Raw genomic sequence first — 16039 nt, forward strand, 5'->3', positions numbered from 1 at the left:
GAAGTTCTGAAAAATGTTGGTACGTGCTGCCACAACTAACTTCTGCTGTCAAATATATGTAGCACTACACATGCATGCTTTGCAGGCACAACGATAAATACTGGCACCAAAACCTCTGCATCAGGAAATAAATTAAAAGAAAAGGTAGAAGAATGTAAACATTATGCCATGTATTCTTTCATGTTTGCTGCTATCTCATTTAAATCCTGTATGCCTAATAAACTACAAAACTAGAGTGAGACAACAGCAAACGCGGAAGAATATACGTATCATGTCATGTTTATATTCGTATTATTCTTATGCTGAATAGTGATACTAAGCACGGCAACTGACTAGATTTTTAAATCTAAGATGACTAATTTCTGTTCAGAATGTAATGTACTAAAGAGGTGTCTGCAAAGATTTTCAGACAGAGAAAAAGTTTCGCTAAACTCTCGTTCAGAACATCTTCTATCATACGCAGTCTATTATTTGGTTCTTGTTGATCATTATCAAAGAAAGCAGCAGTGTAAGTAACAACAAATAGCAGTCTTTTGCCATTGTTTCACTAATGAGACAATTCCTCTCTTTTTTTTATTGTAAGCAGCGGTAGCGCACACAAAAGCAAGCCAAGCGGCGACAGGCCGTAAACACTCATCATCAGAATGCGACAAACAGTGCGTGACACAGTACAATAATGCATTTTCATCTTAGAGTGATGTAAACACTTATAACAAAGAGAACGGCACTTATCAGATCAAAGCAAAATAAGCAATCGATTCAAAACAGACGAAGAACTTGAAAAAGGAAGGGTAACCGTATAAATACGTACGGAGTGCCTGACACATAGCAATGGCTACTTGGTAAAGCTTAACTGTTAAGCTTACGACTCGAACCAAACTACTGTAGCTGTATCTTTATCCACTCGACCTAAATATTGTCTCATATTACAATGGACCAACCTTGTTTCGATTTGGAGCTGCGGCCTAAAACTTTTCTCTCCCCTTGAATTTCGAGTCTCAAGTTTCAGGTGCGGCTTAGATTTGGGAAAATTCTTTTCCCTTGATTTTGAGTCTGTTTTTTCAAGTGCGGTTTAGATATCAGTGCAGCTTAGATTCGAGTAAATTCAATACATTTGATAATATTAAAATTCTTCATGACAATGAAATTTTTGAAGTACCCAACAGATTTTGTAGACGAGAGAAATCACTTGGAGGGTCTTGCACACTTACTCATTCTGAAATAAAGTATTACGTTAGAAATGATTTTAACCATTTGAATGAAGAGTGTGTATTTGCAGGCTGCTAAGGGACCTAAATGTCATAGTAGTTTCTACATACAACTGAAGCTTTTCTGGTGAAATTTCATTGTCTGCTTGATAACCTCAGCAAAGAAAGAAGGAAAAAGAGTTTAATAGCTGCTGACTTCATTATTAATAACACAGTTGAAAGCAATGGTGTGTCCTAATTCATTGACTTGATAAAAGACTTCAAAGCACATTTCATGCAACATGATGTCCTGAAATATAATAAGAACAGATATTTTGCACCTGTTACCATAATATTTTCATAAATGATGTATTTCAAGATGTTTATAAATTTTGCATTTATTTAGGATTCTCTCACCATTCTGCACTATTCATTTAGCTACCAAAAATTAACAAAGAAATTTCATGCAACAAAAGCCATATAAAAAGGAACTTCAATTTTTTTAAAAAAATCTTCTGTACTCAGTAGTACATTAAGAGAGGTTGAATGGTGATACAACAGTTGTATTTCACTCTGACAAATTTCAAGTAGCTTTCTTGAAATGTTTAATGAAACTTTTTGACTTAGAACAACATGCAACAAAATGACTAACAAACATCAACAGATAACTCAGGGTATAAAAATTGCTAGTGTCGCAAAGAGGTGACTCCACAATGACCTGAAATATAATAAGAACAGGCATTCTACTAGGTATATTAGAAGTTGCAAAGGCAGGAAAACAAATAGCAAACAATATGTTCACACTCCAACATAAAAAATCAGACAAATGCAGTGTGGTCCGTTCTCAAATCAGATTTAGGTATTTGAGTTAGTATTAATAAAACATCTGGGATTAAAATAGATGGTAGCCTTATTGTAAACCCACTTCAAATATCAGAGTGTTTAAATGAATTCTTCATAAATGTGGTAAAGTCAGATGCTGACAGAGTATCAGAGTAAAGTGAATGCCTTTGGACTCCACCAAGAGGCTGAGTATCTCATGGATTTTTAAAAAGTCACAATAATGGATGTGAAAAATGTTATATTATCACTAAAAAATAAAAATTTTGCTGGATAGGATGGAATACCCACTAAAGTGATTAAAACAAAGTGTGACATAATGGCACCTCCCCTAACTAAAATAATCAACCGATCTTTTGAACAGGGATGCTTTCCTGATGTTTCGAAGTATGCTGAATTTAATCCTCTGTTCAACAAAGGGTCAAGGGAACACAACAGAAACTACTTCCCTATTTGGGTTAGATAGAGCAGCAATCACTCGTAGAATTACGTTGCTTTAATATGACATTTATAGCCACAACGAAGATCAGGTTTCGACCTGTGTCAGGTCATTATCAATGCAGTGTGGAATTGTAGTTGTTCTGCACATATTAGACAACTATGCTCAACCCCATAGTTATCCAATTTTCTCTGCTCTGAACTGGCTTACGTCATACTTGTACAACAGAAAACAAAAAGGGTAACTATTACTTCAAAAGCAGTGAATTATTGTTCTGAATGGAGTACAGTATTACAAGGTGTGCCTCAAGGCTCCATCTTGAGGCCAATACTGTTCCTATTCTACATAAATTACTCAACCATAAATATAAATTCCCCACCAGCTCTGTTTGCAGATGATACTTCAGTTATAAATGAAAATCACAATGCAGAAAAAGTTCTGAACTCTACTGTAAACATACCAGATACCCTAGAAAACTAGTTCCAGTTCCATAGGTTTGAAACTGAACATTGCAAAAAGCCGTATAGTACATCTCAAAACCAAACATTTGAAATGAGTGGAACTTAAAGTACAACATAATGATCAACTTATGGACGAAGTTAACAGGGTAAATTTACTAGGACTAAATGTGGACAAAAACTTGAGCTGTAATACAAACTACACAGTTCTGCATTTGAAATGCAAATACTAGCAAATTCTACTGACTTGAGTACATAAACAATAGCAAATAGTTATTTTGAATCTGTACTTAAGAGGTGTCTGCAAAGATTTTCAAACAGAGAAAAAATTTTTGCTGAACACTCGTTCAGAACATCATCTATCATACGCAGTCTATTATTTGGTTCTTGTTGATCATTATCAAAGGGAGCAGCAGTGTAAGTAACAACAAATAACAGTCTCTTGCCACTGTTTCGCTTATGAGATAATTTCTTTCTTTTGTTTTTATAGTAAGCGGCAGAAGAGCGTACAGAAGCAAGCCATGCCGCGAGTGGCGACAGGCCGTAAACACGACACAGTACAGTAATGCATTTTCAGGTTAGTGACGTAAACACCTATAACAAAGAGATCGGCACTTATCAGATCAAAGCAAAATAAGCAATCGAATCAAACCAGACGAAGCACCTGAAAAAGGAAGGGTACCCATATAAATACGAATGGAGCACCTGACACATAGCAATGGCTACTTGGTAAAGCTCAAGTGTTAAGCTTACGACTCAAACCAAACTACTGTAGCTGTATCTTCATCCATTCGACCTAAATTGTGACTCATGTTGGAATGGACCAACTTTTTTTCGATTTGGAGGTGCGGTCTTAAACTTTTCTCTCCCCTTGAATTTCGAGTCTCAAATTTCAGGTGCGGCTTAGATTCGGGAAATTTTTTTTTCCTTGATTTCGAGTCTCATTTTTCAGGTGTGGCTTAGATTCAAGTGTGGCTTAGATTCGAGTAAATATGGTACACAAAATTTTTTGCAAGTAAAGTTACTAGCACAGAAATAACACGTTTGAACGTTATGCATGATGTGGCATTTCTTCACGCATCTCAGTATTTTATGATGTCATATCTCTTGATCTGTGATGAGTAAATGGTTCTAACCCCACAGTGACTTTTGCTTGTCAGTTAGTGATATATGTACCAAGTCTGTATGAAATTGGTCAAGTTGTTTAGCAGAAAACGAGGGACACACACTATGTACGACTCTGGTCGATCGTGTTGACCTCGGGCATCGCTACCATACTTTTTGTAGAGGATCCACACATAATGGCATCTGCAGAACATATTATTGCCTGTGGTGCACAAGGTAGCAACACATCTACACCACAAACAATAAGATATTTTGCAGATGCTGATGTTTTGTGGATCTTCTAAAAAACGATGGCGTCAATTTCTGAGATCGACGCGATCACGTAGAGTGATACAGCGGCCTGGAGATGGCATACTGTACTACCAAAACTGGTTGTGTACAAATAAAAGATTTAAGGCTGATGGCGTTACCATTACTACACATAAAAAATGAAATAATGTGAGTAAAGAGGCATAGCACCAGGAAAAATATCCTCGATCTACGAGTTACTATGAAAGACAGCCCACAACAAAACACGTATTGACGAGAGAAGTGATGAGCACCGGTGCTCGCCTTATAACATTATTTGTTTATGGTTCATTTACAATTGTTTTTTTTTTGCTTTAAAATTTTCACACATTGATACTATATTTTCAGTAGGTATAAAGTGTACTATACTGGAGTTTGAAGTTCTTTGCATGGTATGTGAGTAAGGTATGTAAAGTACTATATATCTAAAAACAAAGATTTTGAGACTTACCAAACAAAAGCGCTTGCAGGTCGATAGACACACAAACAAACACAAACATACACACAAAATTCAAGCTTTCGCAACCAACAGTTGCTCCATCAGGAAAGAGGGAAGGAGAGGGAAAGACTAAAGGATGTGGGTTTTAAGGGAGAGGGTAAGGAGTCATTCCAAACCCGGGAGCGGAAAGACTTACCTCAGGGGGAAGAAAGGACAGGTATACACTCACACACACACACACATATCCATCCGCACATACACAGACACAAGCAGACATTTGTAAAGGCAAAGAGTTTGAGCTGAGATGTCAGTCGAGGCGGAAGTAAAGAGGCAAAGATGTTGAAAGACAGGTGAGGTATGATTGGCGGCAACTTGAAATTAGTGGAGGTTGAGGCCTAGCAGATAATGAGAAGAGAGGATATACTGAAGGGCAAGTTCCCATCTCCGGAGTTCTGACAGGTTGGTGTTAGTGGGAAGTATCCAGATAACCCGGACGGTGTAACACTGTGCCAAGATGTGCTGGCCGTGCACCAAGGCACGTTTAGCCACAGGGTGATCCTCATTACCAACAAACACTGTCTGCCTGTGTCCGTTCATGCGAATGGACAGTTTGTTGCTGGTCATTCCCACATAGAAGGCTTCACAGTGTAGGCAGGTCAGTTGTTAAATCACGTGGGTGCTTTCACACGTGGCTCTGCCTTTGATCGTGTACACCTTCCGGGTTACAGGACTGGAGTAGGTGGTGGTGGGAGGGTGCATGGGACAGGTTTTACACCGGGGGCGGTTGCAAGGGTAGGAACCAGATGGTAGGGAAGGTGGTTTGGGGATTTCATAGGGATGAACTAAGAGGTTACGAAGGTTAGGTGGACGGCGGAAAGACACTCTTGGTGGAGTGGGGAGGATTTCGTGAAGGATGGATCTCATTTCGGGGCAGGATTTGAGGAAGTCGTATCCCTGCTGGAGAGCCACATTCAGAGTCTGATTCAGTCCCGGAAAGTATCCTGTCACAAGTGGGGCACTTTTGGGATTCTTCTGTGGGAGGTTCTGGGTTTGAGGGGATGAGGAAGTGGCTCTGGTTATTTGCTTCTGTACCAGGTCGGGAGGGTAGTTGCGGGATGCGAAAGCTGTTTTCAGGTTGTTGGTGTAATGGTTTAGGGATTCCGGACTGGAACAGATTCGTTTGCCACGAAAACCTAGGCTGTAGGGAAGGGACCGTTTGATGTGGAATGGGTGGCAGCTGTCATAATGGAGGTACTGTTGCTTGTTGGTGGGTTTGATGTGGACGGACGTGTGAAGCTGGCCATTGGACAGATGGAGGTCAACGTCAAGGAAAGTGGCATGGGATTTAGAGTAGGACCAAGTGAATCTGATGGAACCAAAGCAGTTGAGGTTGGAGAGGAAATTCTGGAGTTCTTCTTCACTGTGAGTCCAGATCATGAAGATGTCATCAATAAATCTGCACCAAACTTTGGGTTTGCAGGCCTGGGTAACCAAGAAGGCTTCCTCTAAGCGACCCATGAATAGGTTGGCGTACGAGGGGGCCATCCTGGTACCCATGGCTGTTCCCTTTAATTGTTGGTATATCTGGCCTTCAAAAGTGAAGAAGTTGTGGGTCAGGATGAAGCTGGCTAAGGTAATGAGGAAAGAGGTTTTATTGTCTCACCGAGGGACACAGAATGCTGTATGACGAGACACAAATGGTTGCACCTGCATCTCGCTATTGGGACTGTGTTTTAAAAGAATCCATAGAGATTCGTTTATCTGATAATCTTATTAATAGAGACAAGGGTTATCTTTTAATTAAGACTTGGAACCGGTGTTATCGGACATTAAAAAACAACAGTCTGTGTTACGATCGTCGGAATAAAAGTTTTAAATTTTTAATTTTTGATAGCGATATCTCTATTTCGCCTGTTTCCACCACTGGCAGCGCGGTATATTTACTTGCGCTAGAGGGCAGTTACGGCACCTTCTCGCGCACGCATTGTGGGCCTTCTGCGGCCTATATAGGGGCCACCGCTTGCGCTGAGAAGTCAGTTCTGGCGAGATCGTGTACCAGCACTTTCACCTGAAGATGGCGGCCAATTGGACCGCGGAAATATTGTGTCATGAAGACGTTATGATTTGGCTACACACCCGAGAAGAATATTATAAATTATTACACCGGGAAAGCCTTCGTAGTCACATCATTCTTGAACTTTAAAGAAATTGGCTCACCCTGTTATTTCATCCTAATCATACGTCTACATAGGGTTCCTTCCTGGTGTTTGATTAATCTGAGTATCCTAGACTTATGAAGTGCCACATTACTATAAAGAGGCACCGTTTAAATTGTTTTTGTGGTTTCTAAACTATTGCGAAGTGTTACAGTAAAAGTTTGTTAATGTAAAATTCAGAGTGAAGCCAAATTACTAGAATCTTTTAAATGAATATACAGGACTAGTTCAAACAGTAATAGCTTCTGAAAGTAAATTCCAGTATGAAAAAGGTTTTCTTGAAGTGAAATATTCAGTATAAAAAGTATCAGCTTTAGTATCTAAGTATTTTAGGATTTAAGTTAGCTTTTCTAAAGCCCCCTCCCCCTCCACCCTCGCCAAATTTTTTTTAGTTCCCTTGAAGTTATTTAGTGGGCTTTTTCGCTTTTAAAAATGTATTGTATAATTGTGTAGTCCAACATTGTTTACCTGGAGTAATATTTATTTGAAGCAGCAGCTTAAAGAGTAGCAACAAAGTAGGCAAAATTCAAACTTCTGCTTTTCCAATACTCCACTGTTTCATTGCCTGGATAGGCTGGTAACCATTTGTATATGTTTTAAACCACTAAATGAACTTGGAACTGAGCTGTTCTAGCTTCAGTATAATATCATTCATACTGTGTTTGTATCTAACCGCTGGGTAAGATCTTAGGAAAAGAATTGAATAGCCTGATTTACTTTGCCTTTAGACACAACACACAGTCAAATCCTGTAAAAAGGATAACTCTATTGATTAGCTTTTTCTACTAACAGGACTGCCCTCCCATAGAGTACTTTATTTGGAAACTAAACTAAATTTTTGTAAGGCGGTTATATGAGGGTCACTCCAAAAGAAATGCACACTATTTTTGTAAAAATACAGTTTTCATTCTGCATGTGTGAAAGTCTTACAGTGTGTGGATACATCCTTCCCGCTTGTTTTCAAACTTAGTTCAACCTGTTCCTGCGAGTGGTGCCATCACAGCACGTCTTCATGATGGCTGCTACACTTGATGTTCGTCAGAAGCACGTGCTGTCATAAAATTCCTGTGCTGTGAAAACGAGACAGTGGGAAACATCCACAAGAGGTTGAAAAAGGTGTACGGAGATGCTGTTGTCGATCGCAGTACAGTTAGTCAGTGGGCAAGCAGGTTACATGACGAAAGCAGGCACGGCAATATTGAGGATTGTCTCTGCAGCGGCAGGTCTCATACTGCACACACTCCAGACAATGTGCAGAGAGTTAACGAATTGGTGACTGCTGACAGACGCATCGCAGTGAATGAATTGTCATGCTACATTGGGATAGGGGAAGAAAGTGTTTGCAGAATACTGAAAGTGCTGGTGTTAAAAAATGTTTGTGCCAGGTGGGTTCCCAGGATGTTGACAATGGCTCACAAAGAAATAAGAAAAACGGTATGCAGCGAACTTTTGGAACAGTACGAGAATGGTGGAGATGAATTTCTTTGAAGAATTGTGACAGGTGATGAAACATGGTTCCATCATTTTTCACCAGAGACGAAGAAGCAATCAATGGAGTGGCATCATGCAAATTCACCTGAGAAAAAAAAATTAAAAACCACACCTTCTGCTGGAAAAGTTATGGGTACGGTGGTTTTCGATTCCGAAGGACTCTTGCTTGTGGGCATCGTGCCAAGTGGAACCACCATAAATTCTGTTGCATATGTGACGACACTGAAGAAACTTCGAGCTCGACTGAGTCGTGTTCGACCACATCGGCAAAAGCAGGATGTTTTGCTGTTGCACGACAATGCACAGCTGCATGTCAGTCAAAAAACCGTGGAAACGATCACAAAACTCGGATGGACGACACTGAAACACCCGCCTTACAGTCCTGACCTGGCTCCATGTGACTATCATCTCTTTGGGAAACTGAAAGACTCTCTTCATGGAACAAGGTTTGATGATGATGACTCCCTTGTGCACACTGTCAAACAGTGGCTCCAACAGGTTGGCCCAGAATTTTACTGTGCAGGTACACAGGCACTGGTTCCAAGATGGCGTAAGGCACTTGAGAGGGATGTAAATTATGTCGAGAAATGAATATATTGTCCCTAAATGATGTATCTACACACTGTAAAACTTTAAAAACACGTAGAATAAAAGATAAGATTTAAAAAAAAAATAGTGTGCTTTTTTTTTTTGAGTGACTCTAGTACATGACTTTTCCTGTGACAGGACTATTTGTTCTGTTGGGGTATAGTATACATGACAACGTAGAGACAAGAGTTTTCTGTTATTTAGGTAAAAACATACTAAATTACAATGGTAATGTGGTAGGGTTGTAGCCTCACCTTGAGCTGGCGGCCCTCGCCCAGCTTCCAGCCGAGGTCTGCGAGCGGCATCGAGCCCGTCATGCTGCAGAAGGGCAGCAGCGGCTGCCGGTTCGACAGGTACGCCCCCTCCTCCCACCACTGCTCCAGCTGCTGACACATGCAACTCGTTATCACTCTGGGCGATAGTATTTACACACATTATACTTATATGTCAATGAAACAAAGCATTACAACCACTGCAAACTGTAGCAAGGAAAGAATATAAGTGGACCAGAGGTGCACTGGGAATCATTCTAACACCACTGGCCACAAATGGTGAAATCCACCAACATAAGTGAATTTGGAAAGTATTAACTGTATGAAACTGTGTGTTCCAGAGACATAAAGTCTCAGATTTACCTTACAATAATGAATATAATCCACATCAAATAATTAAAATTTGTACCGAGGCTGGGATTCAAACCCAGGTCCTCTGCCCACTAGGTGGATGTGCTAACCACTGCACCAACCTAGAACTGCGGCTAACGCAGCTGCATGGTTTATGGTAGCATGGGTCCCTCCGTAATACAAAATCCAGTTTGTGCTCTTCAGCCTGTATTCGTTATTGTAAGATAAAGCTGCTCACCTACATGGGGAGAAATGGTCATCGTGACAAAATAAGATAAATCAGAGGTCAAAGAGAAAGATTTAACTGCTCATTTCTCCTGTGTGCTGTTCGAGAGTGGAGCGGTAGAGAAATAGCTTTACGGTAGTTTGACGGGCACTTAATCGTGAACTGCAGAGTAATCGCGCAGGTGAAGATGTCATATGTTTCTGCAATATACACTACGTGATCAAAAACATATGTTTTTCATATTAGGTGCACTGTGATGCCATCTACTGCCAGGTATTCCATATCAGCGACCTCAGTAGTCATTAGATGTCATGAGGGAGCAGCATAGGGCGCTCCGCGGAACTCAAGTCAGGTGATTGGGTATCACTTGTGTCATACTACTCTACACGAGATTTCCACACTCCTAAACATCCCTAGGTCCACTGTTTCCGATGTGATAGTGAAGTGGAAATGTGAAGGGACACGTACAGCACAAAAGCATACAGGCCGACCTCGTCTGTTGACTGACAGAGACCGCCGACAGTTGAAGAGGGTCGTAATGTGTAATAGGCAGACATCTATCCAGACTATAACACAGCAATTCCAAACTTCATCAGGATCCACTGCGAGTCTATGACAGTTAGGTCGGAGGTGAGACAACTTGGATTTCATGGTCGAGCGGCTGCTCATAAGCCACACATCATGCCAATAAATGTCAAACGATGCCTTGATTGGTGCAAGGAGTGTAAACATTGGACGATTGAACAGAGGAAAAATGTTGTGTGGACTAACGAATCACGGTACACAATGTGGTGATCTAATGGCAGGGTGTGGGTATGGCAAATGCCCGGTGAACATCATCTCCCAGTGTGTGTAGTGCCAACAGTAAAATTCAGAGGCAGTGCTGTTATGGTGTGATGGTGTTTTTCACGGAGGGTGCTTGCACCCCTTGTTGTTTTTCATGGCACTATCACAGCACAGGCCTACATTGATGTTTTAAGCACCTTCTTGCTTCCTACTGTTGAAGAGCAATTTGGGTACAGCGACTGCATCTTTCAACACGATCGAGCACTTGTTCATAATGCCCGGCCTGTGGCGACAATAACATCCCTGTAATGGACTGGCCTGCACAGAGTCCTGACCTGAATCCTATAGAACACCTTTGGAATGTTATGGAATGCTGACTTCGTGCCAGGCCTCACCGACCGACATCAATACCTCTCCTCAGTGCAGCACTCCGTGAAGAATGGGCTGCCATTCCCCAAGAAACCTTCCAGCACCTGATCGAACGTATGTCTACGAGAGCAGAAGCTGTCATCGAGGCTAAGGCTGGGCCAACACCATACTGAATTCCAGCATTACGAATGGAGGGCACCACGAATGTTTAAGTCATTTTCAGCCAGGTGTCCGGATACTTTCGATCACATAGTGTATAATTTCATATATTAATGTAGCACCTACAACTGAGGTACAGGGAGGATTAACCCCATTTTGTTCAATGCTAAGGTAGTATTTCAGTGTTTGAGAGCCTTTGCAACACTGATACAAGTTAAGAATGGGAACATCAAGATGGGCTGAGATGTGAGTAGGAGTTTGCATTAAGGAGGGAGATATACTAGGGTAGTGCATGCAGCTGTATTAGTCACATTGCCAGGGTGCGCAATGGTTAGTGCATCTGCCAAGTTAGCAGCAGACCCGGGTTCAAATCCCAGCCTCAGTATAAATTTTAATTATTTGCTTCAGCATGCATTCCTTACCATAATATGGAATATGGGTATATTATTACTGAGGGCATAGAGGAAGTGCTGAGTAACAGAGAGGCACAGTGAAAAAGACTGCTAAAATATTGAAGGTTTCAGATCAATTCCTTATTCCAAAACGGAAAAGACAGACACAAATTTACATACCATATTTACTCGAATCTAAGCCGCACTCGAATCTAAGCCGCACCTGAAAAATGATACTCGAAATAAAGGAAAAAAAAAAAAAATTCCCGAATCTAAGCCGCACCTGAAATTTGAGACTCGAAATTCAAGGGGAAAGAAAAGTTTTAGGCCGCACCTGCAAATCGAATCAAAGTTGGTCGATTGTAATATGAGACACAATTTAGCTCGAATGAATGACGATACAGCTACAGTAGTTTGGTTCGAGTCGTAAGCTTAGCAGTTAAGCTTTACCAGGTAGCCATTGCTATGCGTCAGGCACTCCGTCCGTATTTATACGGGTACCCCTCCTTTTTCACGTGCTTCGGCTGGTTTGAATCGATTGTTTATTTTGCTTTGATCTGATAAGTGCCGTTTTCTTTGTTATAGGTGTTTGCATCACTCTTAAGCTGAAAATGCATTACTGCACTGTGTCATGCATTGTTTGTCGCATTCTGATAGTGCGTGTTTACGGTTTTCTCCGTTTGAAAATCTTTGCGGCCGCTTCTTTATTACATCAAATTCTGCACATGTAATTGTATTTATGTAATGTTTACTAGTGAGGAATAATGAATATTTGGTTACATGCACATTGGTGGGACCGCATGATTAAAGGTATGAAAAACATGTATTGCACAGATGGCTAATTTTTGTACTGCTTTACATGACTTACATTTAAATTATGGAAGTAACTTGTACTTTTTACCCGTGTTAACCCCTCAAAATCTTTTGAAGGCCATGGTTTGAAAATGGGCCTGATGATCCAAAAGTAGTCACTACAAAGAAGTGACTGTTACACAACTATGACAGATATTGAAATGATAATTAAATTGAGACCCTAAACTGTCGACAGGCATCGATATACATCAACGGGGCAGTTGAAAAAATTTTGTCCCGACTGGGACTCGAATCTAGGATCTCCTGCTTACATGGCAGATACTCTATCCATCTGAGCCACCGAGGGCACAGAGGATATTGCGACTGCAGGGATTTATCCCTTGCACACTCCCCACGAGAGCCACATTTCCAACTTAATGTCCACACACTACATTCATAGTGTCCCTGCCCATTACACTCATTACTCACGGCAGACAGTCTTACCGAGTCCCGTAAGAGTTCAGCAATGCTTGTGCATCCAGCACAGGAGGATGAGGTCGATGGCCGGTTAGCCTTGACTATATGAAGATTTCGGACACGTCCGAAAGAACAGATGCCATCTTCATATATGACAGATATTGGAAGAAAATAAAAAAATAATAATACACTACTGGCCATTAAAATTGCTACACCACGAAGATGACGTGGTACAGATGCAAAATTTAACTGAAAGAAAGAAGATGCTGTGATATGCAAATGATTAGCTTTTCAGAGCATTCACACAAGGTTGGCACCGGTGGCGACACCTACAACGTGCTGACATGAGGAACGTTTCCAACCGATTTCTCACACACAAACAGCAGTTGACCGGCGTTGCCTGGTGAAACATTGTTGTGATGCCTCGTGTAAGGAGGAGAAATGCGTACCATCACGTTTCCGACTTTGATAAAGGTCGGACTGAAGCCTATCGCGATTGCGGTTTATCGTATCGTGACATTGCTGCTCTCGTTGGTCGAGATCCAATGACTGTTAGCAGAATATGGAATCAGTGGGTTCAGGAGGGTAATACAGAACGAAGTGCTGGATCCCAACGGCCTCGTATCACTAGCAGTCAAGATGACAGGCATCTTATCCGCATGGCTGAAACAGATCGTGCAGCCACGTCTTGATCCCCGAGTCAACAGATGGGGACGTTAGCAAGACAACAACCATCTGCACGATCAGTTCGACGACGTTTGCAGCAGCACGGACCATCAGCTCGGAGACCGTGGTCGCGGTTACCTTTCACGCTGCATCACAGACAGGAGTGCCTGCGATGGTGTACTCGACGATGAACCTGGGTGCCTGAATGGCAAAACGTCATGTTTTCGGATGAATCCAGGTTCTGTTTACAGCATCATGATGGTCGCATCCGTGTTTGGCGACATCGCGGTGAACGCACATTGGAAGCGTGTATTCGTCATCGCCATACTGGCGTATCACCCGGCGTGATGGTATGGGGTGCCATCAGATACACGTCTTAGTCACCTCTTGTTCGCACTGACGGCACTTTGAACAGTGGACGTTACATTTCAGATGTGTTTCGACCTGTGGCTCTACCCTTCATTCGATCCCTGCGAAACCCTACATTTCAGCAGGATAATGCACGACTGCATGTTGCAGGTCCTGTACGGGCCTTTCTGGATACAGAAAATGTTCGACTGCTGCCCTGGCCAGCACATTCTCCAGATCTCTCACCAACTGAGAATGTCTGGTAATTGGTTGCTGAGCAACTGGCTCGTCACAATACGCCAGTCACTACTCTTGATGAACTGTGGTATCGTGTTGAAGCTTCATTGGCAGCTGTACCTGTACACGCCATCCAAACTCTGTTTGATTCAATGCCCAGGCGTATCAAGGCCGTTATTACGGCCAGAGGTGGTTGCTCTGGGTACTGATTTCTATGCACCCCAATTGCGTGAAAATGTACTCACATGTCAGTTCTAGTATAATATATTTGTCCAATGAATACGCATTTATCATCTGCATTTCTTCTTGGTGTAGCAATTTTAATGGCGAGTAGTGTACTAGTGTTGCTAGCCCTATTCTTGATCAGTATGTTGGAACTTCACAAACCTTATGTTGGAACTTCACAAACCTGCTCTTTGTCAGAATTAGGCAATGAAAAGTGTAGGGTAGAATTACAATAATATGGAAAGTGTACATTGCTACATATCACACAGAGGAGACATTGATTTACAGACAGGCATAGTGAAAGAAACTGCTAAAATACTAAGTCTTTGTACAACGTCCTCTTTCTGAAATAGAAAACACAACTCGTGCACCTGGCCACTGCCTGGGTGCAATGGTCTGATTGTGACTACATCTGACCTGAGCTGCAATCTGCTGCAGTGACCGGTGGGGGTGAGGCGGTGGCATGGGGAGAGTAGGGAAAGGGGTAATAGTGTAGGGGTAGGTGTAGTGCTGCGTAGGGGGTACGCAGGGACATGGTAGGGATAGGACTAGTCTTTTGCCCTTTTCTGCTTCCCCCCCTCCCTACGTCTTCCCCTCCCACTTCTTTGCAGAAGCCTCTTTAGTACATTACATTCTGCAGAGAAATTAGAGTCATCTTAGATTTAAAAATCTAGTCAATTGCTGTGCTTCATTTCTGACTGTATCACTATTAGGCATAAGAATAATAGGAATATAAACATGACACGATATGTATATTCTCCCGCGTTTGATGTTGTCTCACTCTAGTTTCGTAGTTTATTAGGCAGACAGGATTTAAATGAGACAGCAGCAAACACAAAAGAATACATGGCAAAATGTTTATATTCGTATTATTCTTATGGTGAAGAGAATACTGCATGTGATTCACAATTCAAAAAGTTCCTATTAGCACCCATCTCTTCTCACAGGTAGGAAAAAATTCAGAACGTAGAGTTGGCCATATTGACAAACATCCCGAACAGTCTTGCCAGTCGGATTTTTGTAGTACATTGAAATGCTGCTACATTCGAAGATGAACAATACGGAATTTGAATGTACTTCGTCGGATAATGTGTGAAAATACAGTGGTCGAAACTTGGGGTGGAGAAAAGAAACTCGTTTTTTTTTTTTTTTTTTTTTCTGACGCAGAGGTTTTGGCGCCAGTATTTATCATTCTGCCTGCAAAACATGCCTGTGTAGCGCTACAAATATTCGACGGCAGAAGTTAGTTGTGGCGGCACCTACCAACATTTTTTGGAACTTCCGCTTACTTTGCACTCGATTCTAAGCCGCAGGTGGTTTTTTTAGCTTACGAAAACCGGAAAAAGAGTGCACCTTAGATTCGAGTAAATACGGTGTGTGTGTGTGTGTGTGTGTGTGTGTGTATGTGTGTGTGTGTGTGTGTATGTGTATGTGTGTGTGTGTGTGTGCGCGCGCGCGCGCGCATGCACGCGTGCGCGCGTGTATGCCTGTCCCTTTTTCCCCCCAAGGTAAGTCTTTCCGCTCCCGGGATTGGAATGACTCCTTACCCTCTCCCTTAAAACCCACATCCCTTCGTCTTTTCCTCTCCTTCCCTCTTTCCTGATGAAGCAACCGGTGGTTGCGAAAGCCTCAATTTTTTGTGTGTGTTTGTTAGTGTCTCTATCAACA

General features: G+C 41.8%; 1 protein-coding gene across 3 annotated transcripts in view; it reads right to left on the reverse strand.

The window, feature by feature from the left end:
* The window catches only part of LOC126108811 (peroxisomal carnitine O-octanoyltransferase), a 234135-nt gene that overhangs the window by 181236 nt on the left and 36860 nt on the right, over positions 1-16039 (reverse strand). For all 3 annotated transcript variants that reach the window (XM_049914177.1, XM_049914175.1, XM_049914176.1), the window contains exon 4: positions 9326-9454. In XM_049914177.1, the coding sequence (XP_049770134.1) occupies positions 9326-9454 (129 nt within the window). The remainder of the gene's footprint in view (positions 1-9325; positions 9455-16039) is intronic.

The sequence above is a fragment of the Schistocerca cancellata genome, chromosome 11 (assembly GCF_023864275.1).
Source record: "Schistocerca cancellata isolate TAMUIC-IGC-003103 chromosome 11, iqSchCanc2.1, whole genome shotgun sequence".
NCBI lineage: Eukaryota > Metazoa > Arthropoda > Insecta > Orthoptera > Acrididae > Schistocerca > Schistocerca cancellata.